The following is a 24,898-nucleotide window of genomic DNA, read 5'->3' on the forward strand; positions in this document are numbered from 1 at the left end:
TTTTCTTACCTTTTGAAGGGTTTTGCCTAGTACTGCATTTATGTGTCATCACTGCTAATGTCCACGTTACACTGAGACTTCAGGAGTTATTTATACGGCTGTACTAGCACAACTTGTTATCTGTGAAGGGAAATCACAAGACGGTCACTATGATGTCACTATTTACAGACTTGTGGATAACAAACACATCTCAAGATACACATAGTACACACCATCCTTCTGGGTTCCTTAACTGAGTCCCTCTATTTACCATGGCACATATCACCAGAGTCAGAGGATCTGCTAACTCTTACAGAGTTACCCAAGATCAAGTATTCTCAATTTAAACTCCTGCAAAGCAGAGAGCCTTAAAGACATATCTCATTTTTGAAGTTCATAATCAATCAGACATTAATAAGAAAGCACCTTCTGGTGTTTTATGATATTTACACAGAGAAAGAAACCCTGTAGTATTATTTTTTTACTCTTTTGAGGAGCCCACCACTCAGCTCCAAAAGAATCACACACAGAGGCTTATTCCTTCTTATAATCGCCCGGCCTCAGCTTGGCTTGTTGCTTGACAGCTTTTACTTAACTTCTATTATCCTGCCTACCCTTTTGCCTGAGCTTTTCTGCTCTCTTACTCCGTGGACTGCTGTGTAGCTGGATGGCTGGGCCCTGATGTCCTCCTCCTCCCAGGTCTCTCCTTCTATATCTTCTGCCTGCCAGCTCCTCATACCCTTGCTCCTGCCTCACTATTGGCCATTCAGATCTTTTCTAGACCATCAGGTGTTTTAGACAGGCAAAGAATCACAGCTTTACAGAGTTAAAAACAAATACAACATAAACACACCTTAACAAAAACCCAGCCTCAAAAAAAAAAAAAGGAAGAAATTTACAGCAATGGATGAGACATGGGACCATTTGGGGGGTGGGAATAGGAGGAAAGAAGGGAATGGAAACCATTTAGTAAAAAAAATTTACTAAAAAAAGAATGAAGTGATAGGCTAGGAGGATGGCACTGTTATACCATGCTGCCACACAGACAGAGGACCTGGGGATGGAGAGTCAAGAGACAGGGAGATGGATGATGTTGATGGCCTGGTAAGGCTCCAGGTCCGGTGAGTGACTCAATAAGGCCAATGGCAAGTGAAGAAGACATCTAATGCTGGCCACAAAGAAATGAAGTGGGGTGAGGTAGGGGGTCTTGAGTTCCTCTTAAATATAACCTGAGAATTCTTGCCAGGGGCTGTGCAGGCCTACCCAGTTTTGGTGCTGTTCAGGACAGGAGCAGAGCACTTGCCTACCATGCAGGAGACCCCAGGTCTGATGTGAGGCATCACACACATACACACACTAAGCACACATGCACATGTGTACACATGGTTCTTTTATAGCAGTCTTACCACAGACTACATCCTCTACAAAAGTAATCTATCAGAATCCACAGGAAATGAATGACAAAACAAGGTGTGGTAGCTGACTACACCCAGCACTGGAGGTCTAATTAGGCAAAGGATACACAGATCCCGGCACCCTGGACACAATGAAGTCCTCTCCCAAAATAATTTAAGGGGCTAAGGATATAGTTCAATGGCAAAATATGGACTTAGCAGGTGTGGAACCCTGAAGTCAAACTCAGCAACCAAAAACAAACCACCCCTAAAATGCAGCTGTACGAACCTTTCTTGAATACGAACTAAGATACCACACTCAGTAGTGAACACCTACCGTCTACGTCTACGGCTTAAGAGACAGAGCAGCAGGAGTCCTGGTAAACACTGCACTTCAAAAGCAAACTCTTAAGTCATTTCAATCATTGTATGAGTGTGTCTGTGTGTGACTTATACTTATTCCATACATACCAAAGAAAGATGCCTACAATGTCACTCCAAATTCCCACATGATAGAAAAGTCAAAAAGCTATCTAGAAAAAATGTAGGTAACCATGCACCTGTTTTGTGGATAACAGAATTGTCAAACCAGGTATGGTGGCACACACTTGTAATCCTAGGTAAAGACAGGAGAGTAAGAAGCTATAGCTACAGATATGGATAAGATAGCCTGAGCTACAAGGGTCCTTGTCTTTAAGACTAAAGGAACACTCATTCCACTTTCGTGACACTCTTCCGTTATTCACATAGATTTCAGGCATTCCACAAAAAATGTTGCATTACTGAAGCGGATAAAATACTTTGAGTTACAATGACATTTTCCATTTGAATTCTTTTAGTAATAAGTTCTAGGCACTTAAAAAATAGCTATTTGTCTTTTAAATACACAAAATAGAAACAAGCTATGTAAGCCCTGTTCTTAAAGCCTTATTTTATTCGATTCTTGCCACAAAGCTCCGGTTGTTTGCCTGTACTAATAAATTCATGGGCTATTCAAGCAAATCTAAAAACCAATCTTCACTGCAAAGAATTCTCTTCTCCACTACTTGCCATGAACACTAGAACTACTGTGCTCATGACACACAAGTCCTTCAAAAAGGCTACAGCAACTTCCCTAAAAATACTGGCTCTGGTCATAAAGCACAGGGATAAGCACAAACACTATGAAAGATAAACCACAAAATCCAGGATAAACTAATAACTTGAGTTGCAAGATACTGCAATATTGTGCTGTTGAAGGCTGGGGGGAAGAAACTCAAACAAAAGGTTATATTATGGACTCGTTTTTAATACCTTACTCTCTAATCTAAGTAAAAATAGTAAATATATAGTATGATTTTTATACAGTCAACTGTAAAAAGTATAGAATAATGGTCAAAGATATTTTTAAACATTTTTCTTAGGTATTCTTTCATAGTCACTTCCCATTAAAAAAAATTACTACTTGGTATAAATAAAGTCTGACCTAAAAAAGCCTACTCTCCTGGTTCCCTGGAGTTCAAAGCCACAGGTTAAGTAGGATTCCTTTATAGGTCCAGAAATACGGCTCAGCAGAGAGGAATATCAGACCCAGAAGCAGAGAGATGTTTCATTTTCGGTCACTGCTAGTCACTTTGCCTACATTCATTTCTTCATCTGTAAACTGCAGACATACCATCTGCCTCCACCTCAGGGAACTACTGTGGAGAGCTTTTGTGAGTCAGGTCTAGACACTAGTAGTGTACAAAGCTTCATTCTACTTGAGGACATCTCAATGCCGGCCACACATCATCTCAGAATGATGGCCACACTTGATGCCAGCTTCTGTAGGAAATAAAGACTGCCAGAAGATCTGAGAGTAAAACAGTCCCACTGGTCAGCCTTACAGACCAGGTTACGGTAGCACACACCAGTAGCCATAATGACACACAGAGAGAGGGAGGTTTATAGTTCCACAAAAGTGGAATTTAATCTAAGTGTAATATATTTTTGTAATTTTTATAATTTCAATTTTTATATGAAGCACAAATGTATATAAAGAAAAGCACACAAAGCCAAGTATGGTGACACATGTCCATAGTCCCAGCAGTCAGACTCTGAGGCAGGAGAATAAGAGCTCAAGGTCAGTACTGTTACATAATGAGATCTCAGAAGTTGTTTGGAGCAGTGGAACGATATAAACAGAAGCCCTGAACTTAAGCTAAGGCACTTAAGAGTGATGCCCAGAAGACTGGAACCCAGTGGCAAGAGTAAAGAATCATGGAATAAATTTTCAGTCAGCCAGGTTCTAAACTAGCCTTGTAGGCTATGGCAGAAATCTATTCTGTATTTGACATTTCTTTATTTCTCAACTGTTAATTTGGGGACCTTTTATTTTATTACAGAATTAGAAACATCACAATCTAATAAATACTTTTCAAAGATTATACTGGCTCCTGTATAAACTCAGACTAATGCCTAACAGGAAAGGAATAATACAATATAGCACAATACAATACATGATTGAAGGAATAACAAGTTTTAAGTAGAAAAACGCCATGATTTAATTTTGTCACTCACATCCATTCAATAAAACAAACTAACTAGGACCAGCTATGTTCTCGGTGGTGGTTTGGGCTTTGTAATTACAAAGGCAAAAATCCCAGGCTTTCACAAAGCTTATACTGAAATATAAGCAAACAAGATACATATTACCAGACACTTCTGGTAGACACTCTGTATGCTGTTCTATCATAAACTGCATAAAAATATGTTGTTTTGGCTTGAGAAGGTCTCTACAAATAACAGCAATAGTAATAAAACAATAGCTGAGACAACGGATGAAGAGTAACACCGTGCCAAGGCGTTCCCTCTAGCGAGTCACACTTAAATTCAAAGTGCGCACAGTTTGCGGGGCACATTAAGGACTTGGGATTTCCTGAGTAGGACAGAAGCCATTGGGAAACTTCGGATCAAGAAAACAGCAAAACGAGTTAGGAAGTGGTGATGCACGCCTATAATCTCAGCACTCAGGGAGGCAGAGGCAGGAGGATCTCTGTGAGTTTGAGGCCAGCCTGGTCTACAGAGTGAGCTCCAGGACAGCCAGAGCTACAGAGAAACCCTGTCTCGGGGGGGGGGAAAAAAAAAAGAAAACAGTAACACAATTCAGTATTTTAAAGTATTCATTCAGATTGTGATCTGGAAAACAAACTGTACCCATCAAAAAGAGTAGAAAAATTAAAAATTATAGATGGCTCATAAGGTCATTACTGCCACAGCAGAAACACTGGCCAAGTTTCCAGTGGAAGAGTTAGGAAATTACCCACTTCACTTTAGACGTCAAAGGCAAGCCTAAGAGAACTCACAATGCACTGGAGAGCAGCTTCAAGACTGAAAGCGAACACTCCTACTGGGCAGTGCTCTTCCAGGGCCTACTCTCATAACCGCACCATGATTCCATTCACTGAAGGCTCGCCTAAGTCTAAATCAGCTGCACATTTCCTTCCAGAGCTTCAGATCCATATAGCAAACTGCCTGCCAGTATCAAACTCCAAATTCTATCCACACGCCAAGCACCACCTCCCTTCAGTTCTAGAACCTTCCTGGTCCTACCTTCCTAACTAAGGGTGGCACTGCAGAGTGCCCTCCATTCCCAACGCAAACGCTGCAAAGGAGCGTGTGGTGAAGACTGACTGCCGCAAATGTGTGGGTGCCAACATGCCGTATCTTCTTCCACCACATGGGACCCAGGGTCCAACTAAAACGTCAAGCTGGGAAGCAGGGGCCTTCTCTGGCTGACCCATCTAGCAGCCCAAAGTAACCTTTCCATTCTTTTTCCTGTCACCCAGCCTACTGAACACCATACACAGACCTAACTACCCAAGCTAAGGCTAGTCTCGTCAAGTCCATGCACTCTGTTATGACGCCTGCCACAAAGTGAAGAGAACCACTGTTCTGGCTTGAGAAGGTAACCCAGGCTGGCCTCAAACTTAGTTCTTCTTTCCTTGTTTCCTGAACGGTGTCACCATGCCCAGCTTCTGAAGAAAATAATTAAATCTGCTTTCTCTCAAAGGTCAGTTCTCCAGAGACAAACAGTCTCCTCCTTTCCTGGGGAGGCATTTTTAGTTACTCAGCAAACTATGCTAGTAGGATGTAAAGAATCTCACATTCCTTTGACTCTGTTCCCACGCAGATTGTGACTGTTCTTACCTGAGCCTAGACTTCAAATCTCTCCTCTGTGTACTCATGCCATCAGCACTTTAAACACTAGGGAAACTGAGGCAAGGCCCTTTCTGCTTTGTTTTTGAGACAGTATCTCACTACGTAGTCCTGGCTAGCCTGGAAATCACAATTCCACCTTTGTAAAGTCATGCCACCATGCTCGACTTGACAAAGCCCTTTCTAAGGGCCCTATGAGACCTTTTCAGTCTACCACTGTCATTTACTGGCCAATGTCTCCGACGTCAAGCTATCCTATTTTCCAGGTTTTACTATTCCACACTCCAATTTACCCTAGGTGCTTTATTTCTGTAGTTTTCTCTACGCAACTGCCTTAGCATCCCACATATAACCAACCTATGTACCTAAGTAAATCTCATTCTACTTTTTTCCATTTCATAACAACAAATATTATTGTTTCCTGATACATATTAAACACAACATAGAAGGGCCAGGGTCAGTGAGATGTCTCAGCAGGAAAGGTGCTCGCCTGCAGCCCACATACTGGCAGGAGGGAAAGCGGTTATCCTCTGATCTCCACAAACTCTGACATCCACCCCACTCCAAAATGTTTTAAAAAATAATTTGTTATTACCGGGCGGTGGTGGCACACACCTTTAATCCCAGCACTTGGGAGGCAGAGGCAGGCAGATCTCTGTGAGTTCGATGTCAGTTTGGTCTACAGAGCCAGTGCCAGGATTGGCTCCAAAGCTACATAGAGAATCCCTATCTTGAAAAATAAAAACAAAACAAAGAAAAAAAATTATACATGTGCATCCTCTATCTCATTTAGGACCCATCACAATTCCTATTAGACCTCTCCGTTACTGCTGAGTCACAATGAGAGGTTAACTCAATCAAGGTTCAAAATCAGAGAGCAAGTAACCCAAGACACAGAGATGCGTTTAACATTGTGGGGCTGGAGACTTCCGTCTGAGTTCATTTAGTCTCTCAAACACCAGAAAACACTCTACCACCTTCCTGTGGGTTCCACTCCCCACATGATGGCCTAGCCTTTAACCATACCCATATTACTTTCTGTACCAAGTTTCTTCCCTTACCACAGTGCTGCTTTCTCTAAGCTCATGCTATGGCACCTCCTCCTCAGATTCCTTCTAGAAAGCTCTATGACAGAGGACACTGGGTCTCGCATTACTCAAATGCCCATGTATCAATCAACAAATGAACTTTAACACCTTAACATGTTAGCTGCAGTTGGGTTCAAGCCTGTCACCCTAGCATTGCAGGGGCTGAGGCAGGATAACTACTAGGACTCTGAGGGTAGTCCAGTCTAATCTATAGTTTGTCTGTCTCAATAAATACTCATGAGGTGGCTCGGTGAGTAAAGGTGCTTGCCATCACCAGATAACCTGAGTTTGCCCCTTGGGACACAAACGGTGAAAAGAAAGACCATATACCATGACATACATGATATATGGTCACATGCACAAGTTAATTTAAAAAAGAAAAAAGGAGCAATTGGAACCAGCACTTAACATTTATCATGCACTGTACGCTGACTGCCCTCCATATCTTCTCTATGAGCATTCTTGTTTTAGTGGTGAGAAAGCTGAAGCAGTTGTCTGTGATCTTGGTGCTAGTTGGTATTAAAGCAGAAATATGAGCCCAGGAAGGCCTGTCACTCACGGGAAGAGATAGACAAGACAGTGAATGGTACCTGTAATCAAATGCTACTTGTTACTGAATTCTGGGAGATGCTGAAAGGATAAACTTGGGAACAGTAGTATGTAGCTTGGCTTTTTGTTTTGTTTTGTTTTGTGTCAATACAGAAATTTTGACTGTAGACAAACTTTGTTTTTACAGTTGCTGAGGACTGAATCAGGGCTTTGTACACGCCGGGTAAGCTCCTTACTCTGGGCTACACTGGGTCAGAAGAGCATCATATTCGTTTGCGAGCCACCTCTCCAGCCCCTATTTTCCTCATTCATTTAAGGCAGTGGTTCTCAATCTTCCTAATGCTGTGACCCTTTAATACAGTTCCTCACGTTGTGGTAATCCCCAGCCATAAAATGATTTTGTTGCTCCTTCATAACCATAATTTTGCTACTGTTAAGAATTGTAATGTCAATATCTGATATGCAGTATATCTGATATGCAATCCCAGAGAAAAGATCAATTTGACCCCCAAAAGCAAAAGGCATTATGACCTGTGTTTTAAAGGAACCTGTGGTTGAAAATCACTAGTTTAAGGCAAGGACAACACTATTACATACAATTGCCCTGAGTACTAAAAAAGATAAATTATACCAAGGAGCAAAAGCACTATAGCACAAATTACTAAGTGTTAGTATGAACTATGTATGTAGATACTAGTTCATTCTTTTTAAAGCCGTCAAAAATCTATGGTTGGCTGGGCATGGTGGCACATGAATTTAATCCCAGCACTTGGGAGGTGAAGGCCAGCAGATCTCTGTGAGTTCAAGACCAGCTAGAGTTACATAGTGAAAGCCCATGTCAAAAATGAAACAAAACACAAAACATCACTTTTCAGACTTTCATTACTCCCATTTTAGACTAGAAAACATTATTTAACTACTGAAGGTGCAGCAGAGTCTTGGGAGTGGAATAATTGTTACCTTTGACATGTTATATTATTTAATGTTTTTAAATTAAGGTATAATTGCATTATCATCTTACAAATATTTTTTTAAAATTTCACACAATGTATGAACTCCTTCCCTTAACCCCTCCCAGGTCTGCCCCCACCTCCCTACCTACCTCCAGGTTTGTCTTTTTAATTTAGGGACCCACTAACTTACATTTCTGTTGTGCGTAGCTTCTGAGTACAGGAACCACCTCTGGAACGTGCTCAATCTAGCAGGAGCCACACCCACATAGAAACTAGCTCTCCCCCAGAAGCCATTAACTACGGCTAGATCCTTAGTTAGGGCTGGAGGCTCGTGAACTAACTGGCTTGATCTTGTAAGATCAAGGTCGTAAGCAGACAACAAAACTGTTATGAGTTTGTAGGTGCATAATAAGGCCCTTTCCCAGAAGAACGCACATTGTCTGGGCACAGTCTATGCTAACTTCCTCCCAGTGGCTGTTAAAGCACAGACCGGCTGGAGGAGTATCACAACACTTTATACCACTGCTGTGAAGATTCTGAGCAAAGCCCAGTGCAAGGATAAAGCGAGGACTAAACAATTTAAACAAAGACATAAACTGAAGTCAGTGTCCTCTGAAGACTCATGCCCTATCTCTATTAATACAGAAAACAGCCATCTACTATCTAGAAGTGCAAGGGCTGAACAGTCAGCCATAAGGCCTGGAAACTCTGTAAACCTACTCTTATCTTCTAGAAGATTTAAGAATCAAGCCAACCCATCAGGTAATACAGATAATTGATCAAAATTGAATTCCTTTTCTCTGGAGTCACCTTTCCTTTGACTAGGGTTAGTCTGCTTCATGCCCTCAGCAGGCATAAACCACGAAGTAGGTCTGCACCTGAGTCTCTCTAGGCCTTGATGCTGGAGTTCTCAGCCTCAAGAAACGGGGGGGGGGGGGGGGGGGGGGGTGTAATTCTTGCCAACCTTTAGTCAATACATCCATTAACCTATCAACACACATCTTACTTTATGTGGATTTCTATTTAAAGATACCTCATTTAACATTGCTGACTCACTCATTAACACTCAACACAGGCAGTAGCCATAAAACTCATACCTGAATAAAGTTCACCTAACATGATTTTCATCGTAATCTTCTATTCACACACTAGACTGCACTTCAGCTCTCTGTAAGTGTGCAGTGCAGAAAATGGAACGTAGGGCCCAATTCACTGAGATACATACACCTCCAGTCACTTTAAAACACACTCAGAAAATGATACTGTTAATAATGGCACAGAAACCCTGATGTGGGATTCCACATCCTCTGAATGCTGTGAATACCACTGGTTAATAAAGAAACTGTCTTGGGCCTGCGTAGGGAATAGAGGTAGATGGGGGAAACTAAGCTGAATGAGGGGAAGAAAGAAGGAGGAGTCAGACAGAAACCATGTAGCCCTGCTGCTGGAGACAGATGCTGGAACTTTAGCTGGTAAGCCACAGCTACTGTAGCGATACACAGATTAATAGAAATGGGTTAAGAAATAAGAAAATAGAGCTAATGGGCCAAGACGTGATTTAATTAATACAGTTTCTGTGTGATTATTTCAGGGCTAAGGGATCAGAAACTAAGTAGAGGCCTCCTCCAACAAAACCCCAAATAAATACTCAAAGCTGTCTATAAGGGGCCTGAAAGGTGGTTTAAGGTATAAGATAAACTTTTATTTTCTGACAATTGACCTGTCAGGGAAAAAAAGAAGGCATTTCCCAATGGCATTTGATTTAAAAAGCAAAATTAATTCAGAAATTATCACAAGTGTAAGTCACAAAAGGTCCTGCATCTAGAAGGTCACTCAGGAGGCTGAGAAGACACTCAGTAAAGTGCTTGCTAAGCAAACATGAAGATCTAAGTCCAATTCTAGCACCCACACAGAAGGTCGGCATGCTGGCACATGCTGGTAAGCCCAGCACTAATGAGGTGGAGACAGGAGGCTTTCTGGCCAGCCAATATAGTTTAAGAGGTGAGCTCCAGGTCCAGGGAAGAACCTATCTCAAAAAATGTAGTAAGTACGTGGAAAGTGATCATGAAGACAGCTGATGTCAACCTCTGCCTCCTATGCACACTATGCACACACAGACTAGGCACTCAAGACTGCGTCTGTTCAATTTACAGATGTTCTTAAATCGCAAGGCATTCTCTCTCATGTTTTGACCTAATTTAAATAATTTAAAAATATTTTAAAATAGGAAGCCAAATATAACAGAGACTACAAAAAGGTAGAACACCTGAGTATACACTGCAGAGACTAGAACAGAAAATATCAGTATAGATAACCTCAGTCTTGTCACAAGCAAAGCTTGCAAACACAAAATAAAGGAAATCAACAAAATTAATGACTTAAAACTGTCCAAAAATGTCAGGATCACAAAACCTTAGGGTGGGCTAGGCATGGAGATGCATAATCCCAGCATACTAAGGTGGACAAGGCAGATCTCTTTTGAGTTTGAGGCTAACCTGGTATACATGGTGAGTTCCAAGATAGCCGGGGCTACACAGAGAGACAAACCTGGGGGGGCGGGTGTACATGAGTCCAAGTGCCTGAAGAGGTAAGAGGCATCAACGCCCTGGAAGCCAGAGCTGAGGACAGTTGTCAATCACCTGACTTCGGTGTTGGGAACTTGGGTGCTCTTAAGCACTAAGACCTCGCTCCAGTCCCTCCATTTTGTTCATTTTAATGTGACTGTTAACAACCATATTGCCTATGGAAAACAGCTAGCAGCATCCTGACTCTAATCTGCTCTATGCAAACAATTGCTCCACAAATTCTTTATTAGCTCCTAGCAGGTCTTCCTTCCCTTCTCACTCCCTCAATAGTTCCTCCTCTCCTTTTGACATTATCAAAAATCCTCCCTTATTAAACAAGGTAATAGAAACAACAAAACAAATCTGCTTATTACTATTTCACGTTTTAATTCTATGTATCCTCTGATGTCAAATGCTGTTATCTGTGGCCGTGTACTCAAAACCAAACTGGGATCCTTGGATGAAGCTCGAGTCACAGCTCCAGTTCTCCCCCAAGTTCACCTTTCCTAAAACAGCTTTCAGAGCAGAGTCAACACTACAAATGTATACTGCCAATATGGATTCCTACTGGTCCAGCCTGAATCTTCATTTGCTCGGGTAGGGAAGTGCTGTTTTGTGCTATTATCTGTTTCTGTACATCATTTTGTAACCCTGGCTTGCCTGGAACTCCTTATGTAGATGTGGCTGGCCTCCAACTGAAGAGATCTGCCTGTCACTGCCTCCTAAGTGCTGGGACCAAAGACGTGTAGCGCCACACCCAACCAAGGTATAACTTCTTCAGACTACTCACACAGCTTTCTAAACTCAATAGAATCTGCTGTCATTTCAGTGACACTGCACTATTAAGAGTTACCTGTCAGTACTAACAACTAACACTGGTCATAATCATCGCCTATCTTTGTTCTGAACTTTCTGAAAACTCCAACTAAAACTCCACGCTAACACAGCTACTACTTATTAACTGAAACACTTCAGTTAATAGCTGCGAGTCATGGAAAAACATAGGCATAGGAGTGACACATGTCACCGTGTGACAAACCCTGGCTGCCCACTTCTACATCAGTAAGAACCAGCAGTACTCACAAGCCTTTGCTTTATAGATTCCAACTAGAATGCACTAGGTTTATTTCTAAGGAAAATACAGATTAAAGGAATTTGCTTAAATTTACAGAGCTAATAATGCTCTCTCTATAATACCACCCAAGAGCATGACTACAAAAAGGGAGCACCTGCCCACAAACAGGTGCTCAATAATGACCAATTCCAAATCTCTCACTGCTCTCCACCAGTGACCAGAACCCATGCCATACCAGCAATTCTTTTAAACTTTTTTGAAAGCTTTATTTGGGGCTGAAGCGATGTCTCAGCAGTGTAAGAGCACTTGCTGTACTTCCCCGAACACCCACACAGCTCACATCCATCTGGGACTCCAGCCTCAGGGCATCTGATGCCCTCTTCTGGTGTCTGCAGCCATTGCATGCACATGACGCACGCACATACATGCAGGCAAAATACACACACTTAAAAGTAAAGAGAAAATAATTTTTACAAAGGCTTTGTTCATTTTATAAGCGTGAGTATTGTGCCTGGTACCTGTAGAGGTCAGAAGGTGTCAGGTCCCCTGGAAATGTATGGTTCCAGGTGACGGTGAACCACCACATGGGTGACAGGAACTGAACACGGGTCCTCAGCAAGAGCAACAACTCTCAACCTCAGGGCCATTTCTCCAGTCCCAATTCTTTTCAACTTTTAAATTACCAGAAAAAAAAAAAACCTTATCAAATGCTATGATGATTTTCATTAGTAGTGTATTGTTATTTAATTAAGTAAAAATCTCAAAGTTATGCCAAATAAACTCTTTAAATTCTTCAGTGTTAAGGAGCTCAATTTCCTACTCTAGAAAGAAAGGAGTCCACCATCCCAGAGTCTAGCTGGTGCCTCTCAGTAGCTGAGAAGCAAACCCGGCAGTTAATATTTGCTATGAAGGCTGCCAACACACCTCTCATATACAGATACTGAGCAATGACTAAGCTGGAGGGCTGAATATCCAGGACCTTGGGCAGAGAGGGCCTCATTCCATTCCTGGACAGGGCCAGAGAATCTACAGATCAGTCTACAACAGGGTCTGAAGAGAGGTCAGGTTAAGAGACCTGGGTTCAACTCCTAGCAGCAACACGATACCTCACAGCATTCTGTAACTCCAGTTTCAGGGGATCGGACACCCTCTTTGGCCTTCAAGGTACCCACATACATAAAATAATTTTAAAAAAAACCATTAACAGCAAAGATATTCTACTTTCCCATAAGTCCATGGGCTAGACTTCTACTTTATAATTCTATTAGGTACCTTTAAGGACGTATCAGTGATAAGACAGCAATTTTCAATACAACCAAAATCCTACAAAACCCAGGAACTCACCTTGAAGATGCCCACACCCGTGTGCTCCACTCCAGCAAGCCTTACTGTCTTCTGAGTACCCTTTGGGCCTATCTCTCATGCCAAAGCCTGTGTTGGAACATCTTTAATGAATTTTGCTTCATTTCAGGCTAGTCCTGAAATTCCTCGAAGTCACAAATCCTAGCTCAGCATGAGTCAAGGCCTGCTGCTGAGGAGAACAGTGCATGCCTCTTGACCCCCAAACACTGACAGCAGAGCCCGAAGAACCCAGGAGCTAAAAGATGGAATAAGTCATGTATGGTGGGGCTGGTGACACAGTTCTGTCATCTCAGCATGGCACATGGGAGGCTGATGACGAGCTTGAGGCTAGTCTCAAAAAGCAAAACAACAAAAACTCTCAAACCAAGCAGGGTGCAATGCAGTGGTATGCATGATCCTGCAGTTAGTAGGCTGGGGCAGATTTTCTATTCAGAACCATCTGGAACTATATAATGAAAATCCATCTCAAAAACAAAGTAAAGCAAACCAACCTTTTAAGTGATTTATGAAGCATGACAAACTTTGAGAACCTGTGCTTTATAGTTACAAATTAATCAAAAATTTTTTGGTCAAAGTAGGCTAACAGAAAAGCATGCAGGTCAAGAATGAAAACACTGGGACTAGTTCACCAACACTAACGTTTGTGGGCCGAGAAAGATAATACACATATGGAATCCTAACAATTGGGAGGCAGAGGCAGGAGATTAGGAGTTCAAAGTCACCCTTGGCTACACAATGAGTTTGGAGCTAGCCTGGGCATCATGGTCCCCATCCCCAAGGCATTTATGAAGTGAGTATAACTGACTAGAACATCTGCTCAAGGACCAGTGTTTCATCACTCGCAACACATAAACACACACATCCAATGAGACTGATAAACAACTCTAACCATCCCATGTCACTCTGTCCTCTATTATCCATAATATAATGTTCTCCTAAATGTTCCATCAAATCCAGACAGAGCTGGAGAGAGTTCAGCAGTTAACAGTGCTTAAATTATATGCAAAAGCTCAGTAATGAATCTTTCCTAATGACTTTAAGTTAAGAGAGCAGAGTGGTACGGGAAGATAAAGGGCTAGCTTCTGCAGCAAAGCCGCACTTCCATCCGAAGGCAGGCTGAAAGCGACACTGACTTGGTAAGGGTCTCCCATGACTCACACAGCAATTTACAACGTGATTTTATAATCTGCGTACGACCATGTGCATAAATATTTTGAATGCAGAACAACTTTAACTTAAATTAGGACTTTTTCTTACTGGAATCTCTCAATAGTCTTTTAATAACTGAAGATTCTACAAGCCACCCCCTAACGCTGGCCCAGGAATCACCACTACCTGAGGAATTGAAGAATGTAAAGCGAGCTTCCAAGTAATGAAAAGGCACCAGCTTGTCAGGGGCGCTGGACTCCAGTCTTGAGAACAGAATTAAGTGGGGGGAGTAGTTGAGTACTGATACAAGGCAGTAATGACAGAAACTCAAAATACACTGCTTACTTACACTGCATTAGAACAAACGTGTTCTACCAGTCCCTTTGCCGCCCTCGTACTTCCTGAAAAACGTCTAAGTTAGTGTTGAGATCCCATCTCAGGCTCCAAATGGAAGTGATGATAGAGTAGCCATCTCACAACGGTAGAAGTGATGATAGAGTAGCCATCTCACAACGGTAGAAGTGATGATAGAGTAGCCGTCTCACAACGGTAGAAGTGATGATAGAGTAGCCGTCTCACAACGGTAGAAGTGATGATAGAGTAGCCGTCTCACAACGGTAGAAGTGATGATAGAGTAGCCGTCTCACAAGGGTAGAAGTGATGATAGAGTAGCCGTCTCACAACGGTAGAAGTGATGATAGAGTAGCCGTCTCACAAGGGTAGAAGTGATGATAGAGTAGCCGTCTCACAACGGTAGAAGTGATGATAGAGTAGCCGTCTCACAACGGTAGAAGTGATGATAGAGTAGCCGTCTCACAACGGTAGTAGAAGTGATGATAGAGTAGCCATCTCACAACGGTAGTAGAAGTGATGATAGAGTAGCCGTCTCACAAGGGTAGAAGTGATGATAGAGTAGCCATCTCACAACGGTAGAAGTGATGATAGAGTAGCCATCTCACAACGGTAGAAGTGATGATAGAGTAGCCGTCTCACAACGGTAGAAGTGATGATAGAGTAGCCATCTCACAACCGTAGCACAAAAAGCCAAGCACAATGAAGCACACATTCTACGCTGAAATGGACACAATTGTGTGGTTCTGGACATCAAAACTACAGGTTCTCCAGGGGAAGGAAAGAATGGCTAACAGCCAGAGGAAGGGTACAGACTTTTTGGGCTTCTCAGTGATAACATCCAGTCTGCTCAATCTGTGCAAATCCACTCAGCTGTGAAACTTTCTCAGTGTCACACTTTACTGGTATTTACATGTTTAAAAGGGAAGGAAGAGGAGAGGACCAAGAAACCAAGAGGGAAAAGGGTAGACAAAAGGACTGGGTAACCAAAGTGGCTAGATTAAATAGGGAAAGGCAGCCCAGTCCTTGGGGTGGAGAAGTTTAGGGTGCGGGTAGGGATGCCAGTCATTTCCTGTACAGGTAGGGATGGAGGGATACCGAAGAACCTGGTGGGGCAGGTCAGCTTTGACATGTTAATAGACACCCTAGCTAGCCTTTGTTCCAGGTTCCTGAGACCTAAGATGGAAGTAATCACAAACTTCTTAAAGAGATGTTAGGAAGGTAATTCCACAAAATCCATCCATATGAACCCAAAGTGTTATTTCACTTCACTTATAAATAACATAAACTTGATTTTGTTTGCTTGTTTTTTTGTTTCTCCGTGTAGCCCAGGCTGTCCTGGAACTCGCCCTGTAGATCAAACTGGCCTTAAACTCATGGAGATCTGCCTGCCTCTGCCTCCCAAGTGCTAGAATTAAAGGTGTGCACCACCACAGTCCAGGACATAAACTTTTATTTCTAAGTGATAAGTGTGTAATAAAGCAGAATGAGGCTGGGAGAGTTTGACCCTCAGCACTAAAGGAAGGGGGGGGGGGATATAACAGACAGGATCTATCTGCCTTGAAGTTTTGTTTGTTCGGTTTGGTTTGGTTTTTTGAGACAGGGTTTGTGTGTGTAGTTCTGGCTGTCCTAGAACTAGCTCTGTAGACCAGGCTGGCCTCGAACTCCCCGAGATCCCCCTGCCTCTGCCCACCAAGTAATGACTAAAGGTGTGCGCCACCACCACATGGCCTTCCTTGAACTCACAAATCAACTGAGACAACTAGCTATGCCATCAAGATGGCTCATCAGATAAAAGCACTTGTCGTCAAGCTTGACAACCTGAATTCAATCCTGAACCCAGATGGTAGGTGGGAACTGTCTCCCCACAAGCTGTCCTCTAACGGACTTGGGTTACCAACGGCTCAAGGCCCAGAATCTCTGCTATGTTACAAATGACCGAGCTCACTGCTGCGCAATAAACATTAGATGGAGGACTCTTAACATGTAAGAAAGAAGACTAAGTTTAAAAATGAAAGACACAGGGCTATACAGAGAAACTGTCTCTAAAAAACCAAAATAATACAAAAGACACAGGTGGGACACACCAGTAGACCCATCACTGCTCTGGAGGTGCTTCCTCAAACAGCAGGCGGAGGGAAGGGATGGAAAGCTGGGGTAGCAGCTGAGCTGTATAATGCTTACCTAGCGTGATTGAAGTGCCAGGTTCAATTCTCAGTACTACAAAGGGGGAGGAGAAATAAACTAGCTTGACCTTCATGTAACAATGTTGTCCTCAGGGAAAACAGAATCAAGACAGAAATTATCATACAACACTATACAGACAAAGACTACTTGAGTAGAAAACAATAGGAAGGTAAGGCGAACAAAATCAAAAACCACCAAGTCCAGACAGTGAGTTTCAGCAGCCATACACATCTTCTGGGATTTGCAATGCTAATACTCACGCTTACACTTTTTCTAGTATGACAGTGGTTACCAAAGCACTAATTATAGAAAATTATACAAAAAAGTATCACAATTATACTAAAAGCTGCCAAAATACTATTATAATACTCAACTGCTACTTAAATTGTTTAATGCCAAACTCAATTTTTCTTGAAATAGTTTTCTTTTTAAAGCACCCGCAACATACTTATATTGGCATTTCTGGCCGTGTACTTTACTATAATCTGCATGAACAATGATTCCATGCAAAATACTTACATTTTCTTCAACTGCAAAATAAGTTATTTGCAAAAGATTGATAATTTACAAAATTCGCCACCAAAAACAGTGTGTAAAACAACAGTTGCAAGAGATTTCTTATTCTTATTAGTCATTTATTAATTTTTTCACTTAAGGATTTTTTTAGGAACGGTTTATCTGTGTAGCTATGGCTTCTCTTTTTTTCCTCTGGGTATTTCAAGGATGGGGTTTTCACTCTGCCACCCAGAATGGCCTCGAAATCTCTGTGCCCAACCTGGGTCCAGCACAGTGATCCACTTCTTCCTCACCCTCCAGTGCTGGGATTACAAGCACAAGCGACCATTCCCAGCTCAACTGTCTACTAAAGACTCCACACATTCTCAATTAAATATCTACTTCAGCAGGGCAGTGGTGGTGCAGGCCTTTAATCCCAGCAGATTAAATCCCACGCAGACGCAGGCGGATCTCTGTGAGTTCAAGGCCAGCCTGGTCTACAAGAGCTAGTTCCAGGACAGGCTCCAAAAGCTACAGAGAAACCCTGTCTCAAAAATAAATAAATAGATAGATAGATAGATAGATAGATAAAATGCTTCATCTACTGGCCTTTATTACAAGTGCTACCTAAGTGAACTGCAGACTTGTCTAAGAAACATTTAAGAGTTAGGAATAGTGGTACACCCTGCAGTTACAACCCTTTGAAGGCAGAGGTGGAAATAGTGCCATGAGTTCAAAGCCAGCATGGTCTGCACATAGTGCTAAGCTAGTCAAGTTTACACAGTGAGAACCTGTCCAAAAACTAACAGCACCCCCACCCCCACCCTGAAAAGAAGAACCTGTTAATTCAAGTGTTCCCCCATTCCAAGCTGCCTATTCTTGGGTTCTGGCTATCTGCACCCTCCTTTTCTCTACAGCTTTTACAGCTCCTTGTCACTGTCAAACTATTTGCCTTTTCCATATAACTCAACAGGTCCATTCCTCCACATGCCAACCTGCACTAGACTGATTTTTAAAAAAAACAAACAAGTACACTGTTTGAGTCGTGTATTTTTTTTAATTATTATTATTGTAACAGGCTGGATGAACATAGGAGAATTTATATTTAGTAATGAATGCCTGCTGTCCCAGAATTCCAGAGACTGAAGCAAGAGGTTCCTAGATTCCAGTAAAGTCTGAGCTATATTACTTAGTTTTTAAAAGATTTAAAATAGAACTCTATCGCTGCTAAGTTTTTTCAGAAGAATGACAAAAACTATAGATACTTAACATCTTCTAATTAAAGCAGATGTTAGTATTAACTACTGAGGTCTAGCATTCTAGTGAGCTCACTAAATGGCATGGTCAGAGCTGTTACTCTGTGGGGCTAGAAGAGACAGCTTAGCAGTTGAAAGCACTTACTGCTCCCCCAGAGGACCCTTTTGTTCCAAGCACCCTCATAGTGACTCACAAACACCTGTAACTCCAAGGACTATATTGTAACAGAGGCCTTCATCACACACACAGAGGCACATACACATAAAATACACATTTTTCTTAAACTTAGAAAATCATTTTTAAAAAGAACTTACTTTGAGTAAGTAAACTTGTGGAAAAGCCCAATGCACTGACATGTTTTTAGTTTAGAATACATAATATATTACATATAGTATGTTAAAAATTATAAAACTCAAGTGGTAATTCCCTTAAATCTTTGTCTTACAAAGACTTTTCTGTGCAAAGCCACCAGCACCCTAGAACATGTCCACTACAAAAAAAAAAAAAAAGTTCTATTATTGGAGAAATTTTCAGTACACACCACCAAAATATCCACTTAAGGAAGTGTTCACGGGAGACAGAGTTTGCACTAAATCGTTTTCTCTAGCTCCCCTTCCTAAAAGACAAACTAAAGCATGGCCCACACAACGATCGGGTATAGGGTAAAAGACTGTGGGATTCTGGTAAACTATAACAGGTAAAAGCATATAGCAATACTTTAGTAGTTTAAAAAGAGACAGATCAGGAGCCAGGCGGTGGTGGCACACGACTTTAATCCCAGCACTGGGAGGCAGAGGCAGCCTGGTCTACAAGGGCAGGCTCCAAAACTACAGAGAAACCCTGTCTCTAAAAACCAAGACAGATCAGCCAGGCGGTGGTGACTCACACGTTTAATCCCAGAAGAGGGAAGGCAGAGGCAGGAGGATCTCTGTGAGTTGGAAGGCATCCTGGTCTACAGAGGGAGTTCTGGAACAGTCAATGCTACAAAGACCCTATTTTGAAAAAACGACAAAACAAAAACAAACAAAAAACTAACATGGTTAAGAGTGCTTGCTTCTCTCCCCCCGCCCCCCCCAACTCGGTCCAGCGTTCTGATCCCGCATCTACTTCATTTCTGCACGGCTGACAAACTCCTGTAACACCAGCTTCCTAGGGAATCAGATACCCTCTTCTGCCTCCATAAGCAACGGCGCACAGGTTCACATACACTGACCAAGACAGTGTACATGCTCGGTGTGATAGTAAACGCCGGTCATCTCACCAGTAGGGAAGCTGAGACTGAAGGACTGCAGCAAGTTTTGGGCCTACCTAGTCAGCTCTACGGCTCTAGACTATCCTGGACTACAAAACGAACCCGCTTCAAAACTGGGGAAAAAAAAAAAGAAGAAGAAACTATATGAATAAATTACCTGGTTTCCCGACTGTGCATCTTTCATACTTCTGAATACAAATAAATGAAACGAATACAGTAAACACTTAAGCGTGGATACTAGAAAAAGTTAGAGTGGTCACTTTAAGAAAACATCACCTCAAACTTAAGTAGCAAGAGTAGCGGGATTTTAATTAAAACAATCCAGTATCATTTTATGCAACCTAGAACCACCACCCCCGAATATCGAAGGGTAACCTCAGTAACACTAAGAGGCAAAGCCCTACATCGAGCACCTACAGAACAACGACTTTATTCTGCTCTCAGATACTGTCAGGGATGAAGGGGACTCCAAACATTGCCAAAAGCTCCTGTCAACGGCCAGGGTACTGAGAACTAATCAATGGCCAAGTAAGTAACTAACTGATGCCCGGACACAAGCAGAAATGCTCGGCTTTCTCTTGGGCGACCGGAGAAAGATACTGCAGCCACAGGCGACAGAAAAGTAAACAAGGCAGGAATGCTTTAGGGAAAGGGTAACTGGGCAGAAACTGTCTGGAACCACGGCAGAGGGGGTAGCAGCCGAGGGGCAGCGGCCGGCGGGGCAGCTTTCGGCAGGTGGCGGGCGCCTGGGGGCGGGAGGAGCGCAGCGCCCCGACGGCCAGTCCGCACGGCACAGCCGTCCCCGTCGCAGTGGCCGGGGAGGCGCGCGCAGGCAAGGCTCCCGGCGACCAGGGCACGCGCCCCGGCCCCTCCCTGACAACTTGCCTGCTGGAAAAAAGAGTTGCAGGTCCCAGGTCCCCGGAACCCGGGGATCCGCCATCCAGCACAACCGCTCTGCCAACCAGGTCCCGCGAGAACCGGGAGTTCTCGCGATACAGACCCACTAGCATCTCGCGGGCGTGCTCTGGAACCAACATGGCGGCGGCAAGGGGAGCGAAAAAAATCACTACTTCGGGGCTTTGAGAAGTGTGCTTCGGTCTCGGACGGGAGGGCGGCGGACTGACGGGAGGAGGGGCAAGCCTTCCCCGCCCCGAGCGTCTCCCCCGAGTCCCCCGTGCGGGAGGAGCAGGGCCGGAAGCCGCACGGAGCCCTCCGCCGGCCGAAGAGCCACACACCAACCCGAGCTCGACCTCAGCCGGCCTCGCCGCGGGTCACGTGAGCGTCACGTGGGCCGAGCGGCGCGCGCCCGGCGCCTCCGCGGCCCTCCCCGCCCCCTCCGCCGCGCACGCACGCGCGCGCGCGCCCGGCCCACGTGGGGGCGCCGCCGCCTCAGCCACCCCCCTCCCGGCGCCCGTCCGAGGGGCTCCGGCCCCGCGCGTTTCCGCCGCGCTCTCCCCGGGTCCCCCCCTCCCCTCTCCGGCCGGCCCCGCCACGCGCTCCGGGAGCCCGCTCACCTCTCGCGCCGGGCCCGGCCGCTCGGGGAGGCGCCGCCCGCGTGGCCGCCCTCGGCCCCCGCCGCGCACTGGCTCGAGTGCCCTCCGCCGCAGGAAGCTCCACAGCGGCGCCGCGGCGCTTCCAGGTGGGTCCCCGCCTCCCGCTCCTCCACTTCCCGCATCAGCGGCGGCTCCTTCCGGTCCCCTCCTTCCTCCGGGTTGAGATTCGTGGGGCCGGGCGCTCACGGCGCCACCTGGTGGTGACCGCGGCCGCGCTGCCGGGCGGGACGGAGGGCGCGCAGGGCCGCTACCCCGGCGTGGTGGGGACCTCCCGGGCTGCCAGCGGAGGCTGCCCTCCCGCCCGCGGGACCTGGGTGGGCCCCCGAGACCGGCCCCGGCTCAGCGATGCCCTCCTCCTGCGGGACCTGAGCCGGCTCCCGAGATCAGCCCCGGCTCAGCGATGCTCTCCGCCTCCCGCCTGTGCTCATGCCCTGCCTAGGGCCGACCGCGACCCCAGAGCCCCCACCTCTCCCGGGTTTCAGGTCTCAGAAGCCTGTCGGAGGGCGGTCCAGACCACCCGGTTCCCAAGAGCGCACCTTTAGACGGCACTTTTAGCCGTTACTTGTAACTGTTCTCGCCACCAAGGATGTAGGAACTTTAAAGGCGGGACGTCTTTTCTCCGGGTGTTTTTCTGACAAATGACTCAGCACGTAGTAAAAAATGATGGTTACTGGAGCTCAGGTGTGTTTATGTAGCCCAGCGCGTGCGTACCGGGCCTGAGCTCTGAGTTCAATCCCTAACACCTGCCTTCAAAGACGCTGTGTTGGGAGTTGAAGAAAGTAATGCCCGCCGTCAGTAATGGAGGGAAGCGTTTTCTCTGGGTGGATAGTACATAGACTGTCACTCTGAGCTTTGGAAACGCTGACCTAAACCTCTGACTATGAGATTATGTTCCAAAAATCCCAAGTCCACTGGTGGAGTCTGCTGTTGGAGCTTTTCCCAAAAGTAAAAGTCCTGCTTCATTGCCTTTGTTTTCCTACCTGAGGCAGTCGTTCTGTTTTTCCAAGCTTTCTTTTCTTCTTCTTCTTCTTTTTTTTTTTTTTTTTTTTTTTTTTTTTTGTTTTCCGAGACAGGGTTTCTCTGTTCCTTTGGAGCCTGCCCAGGAACTATCTTGTAGACCAGTCTGGCCTCGAACTCACAAAGATCCGCCTGCCTCTGCCTCCAGAGTGCTGGGATTAAAGTCGTGCGCCACTACCGCCCAGCTCGTGCTTTTTTTTTTCAATTGCTGTTAAGTTACTAAGTCATTGAAGTGATCTTGTATTTATTTGTTTTCAGTTGAACCCAAAGTAACATCTCCTACAAGACAAAGGGTGCCAGGTATGTTGTGCTGATGATCACACCTGCAGCCTCCGTCGCCTTAGTCTTCGTAGTAGCCGGGTCTCCAAGGCCTCACCAGAGCACATCCTTCCCATGCTTTTCATTGAACTCTGCTGGAATAGACAAAGATATAAAAATATCATGGTTTTCCTACCAAATTCTGTCCATAATAGCAGGATGCTATCTACATAGGATAGCTCCTGCTGGGGATGGTCAAAACTTACCTCTCTTGCTGCTCAGAGCATTGTCTAGATCCAGGCACCGGTTGTCAGCCCCAGTCATGTCCTTATCACACCATGTCATCTGTTTCCAAGAGAACTTATGATTGTAATGACAAAGGTCTTGTCATTGATTCCAGCCTGTATCCATCTGTATGATCCAATGAACTAGAAGAGGCACTCTATTCAGACCAAGCCTGCCTCTGCCTCCTGAGTGCTGGGGTAAAAGGCATGTGCCACCTCTGCCCAGTTCCTCTATTCAGATTTTGTTCAGCTTTTTTCTCCTCCAAGTGAATGGTACCAAGAGTGTTCCCTTTTAAGTCCCTGCACCAGCTGCTACCTGAGACCCAGAATGTGACCTTGCTCTGAAAGACCCTACAGACCCCCTCCTCAAAACCCGCAGCTAGCATGCTCCCGGGGGAACGTCATGTTTGTTTTAAACAAATCTCCGGATCAGCAGCCAGCCTCCTCCCATTAGAACATCCCAGGTGCCTGAGAGAACAGGAGATAGAGATAGGAAGACTGCAAGGCAAGATGTCAATAAGATAGGATGTCAACAAAGCAGGTTAGCTATAAGATAGCAACAGGATGATTGTTGCCAGGCATCCATGCTGAGAGAGGAAACCTTTCATGCCCCCCGCCGCATTCCGATAACCACGCTTTTGCTTCTGTAAACTTGCTTTTTGCTCTTCCCTATAAAAAGCCCGCCCTCCAGTTGGCAGGTGCGCAAATCTTCCGAGAGATCTTGCTGCCCACAGGTACCTGTGTCTATTCAATAAACCTCTTGCGATTTGCATCCGTGCGGTCTCTGCCTGTTCCTTGGCGTTGGGGAGGTCTCCTCCCAAAAAGAGGTCCTCGTCGAGGATCTTTCAGCTCACATTGGTGACAAAACACATATTATGCTCTGGAGTTTGTCTTCATTGAGACAAGACCTTATAGTCCAGACTGAGTTAAAGCTCTCTGTGTAGCTTGGAACACTTGATCATCTGCCTCGCAATGCCGAAATTATAGGCTACTAAGCAAATCTGAGGCCAGCCTGAGCTACGTAAGGCCCTGTCTGAGAGAGGGAGAGAGAAGAGAAATCTAAAGTTCCTCTGTTTTACAAACCAGGCCTTAAGTTTCAGTTTCTTAAACATAGTGCTGTTAACAATACTCCTGACAGCAGGGACAAGGGAGAGAGCATGTACAAGGCCTGTTTCTGCCACAGAGTATCTCAAAGCAATGACCAAATAAGGACAGTTCCTGCAATCCCTTTGAAACATATCCAGATTTGCCCAGGTAAGATGGGAAAAGTAACCCCAACCAGTCAAAAATATACTAGCGTAACTGTTACTGCTTGACCAATCATGTTCAAGATGACCTAACTTCCTGGAATTCCCCTAATTGTGCTTAGAAGGAGCCTGTGTGCTACTCTCAGGGTCACCATCTGTACAGGTGGTTGGCCCTGCATGCTGGTAGTTTCTGGAGAATAAACACTTCTTACATACCATTCGAGTCTGGGGGTCTTTCTTCAGTGATTCTGAGATCCTTGAAGAGAGAGAGTGCATGGTGCACAGTCAACTTATCTTGAAAGCACTGAGTACTGGCTCAAGATTCAGCTATAGCCCTCACTCAGATTGAAGAAACTTGAATAAGTCTCTCAAAAGGAATGCTAGGGTTGGTGTGTAACTCAATGATAAAAACATTGTGGTTTGATCCTTATAACAAAATACTGAAGAAAAACAAGGAACCAAAGATTTAGTCCTTGGTTAACTGACCCCATTGCTTTAGACCTGGGACAGGGCAGAGACATGATAGCAGAGAAAAGCTGCTGACCCTCAGGGACAACTAGGAGTCTCAGACAAGTGTAGCCTTCCAAGGCATGCTCTAGCAGCCTGCTCCCTCCCACTGGTCTCCCTTCTCTCGGCCCATTCAGAATAAACCGATCAGCATTAGCCCATGGGTGATGCTGGCACCTATACCACATCGTATGATGTAGG

The 24,898-nt window shown here is 44.6% G+C and overlaps 1 protein-coding gene across 6 annotated transcripts in view; it reads right to left on the reverse strand.

The window, feature by feature from the left end:
• Zzz3 (zinc finger ZZ-type containing 3) overlaps nucleotides 1-22,012 on the reverse strand; it is a 68,784-nt gene extending 46,772 nt beyond the window's left edge. For 3 of the 6 annotated variants that reach the window (XM_041653586.1, XM_041653573.1, XM_041653597.1), the window contains exons 1-2: nucleotides 21,346-21,470; nucleotides 10-120 (exon numbers count right to left, since the gene is read on the reverse strand). Coding sequence is in view for 1 of the 6 variants with exons in the window: in XM_041653593.1 (XP_041509527.1) it covers nucleotides 21,346-21,506 (161 nt within the window). In the remaining 5 variants the exon portion in view is untranslated. Of the gene's footprint in view, nucleotides 1-9; nucleotides 121-14,638; nucleotides 14,661-21,345; nucleotides 21,558-21,920 lie in introns of those variants that run through there. The other 3 variants (XM_041653574.1, XM_041653580.1, XM_041653593.1) reach the window with 3 other exon arrangements.
• Between the last annotated feature and the right edge of the window lie 2,886 nt (nucleotides 22,013-24,898).

This window comes from Microtus oregoni, unplaced genomic scaffold (assembly GCF_018167655.1).
Source record: "Microtus oregoni isolate MIOR12 unplaced genomic scaffold, Mior012 000000F_ref0000247, whole genome shotgun sequence".
NCBI lineage: Eukaryota > Metazoa > Chordata > Mammalia > Rodentia > Cricetidae > Microtus > Microtus oregoni.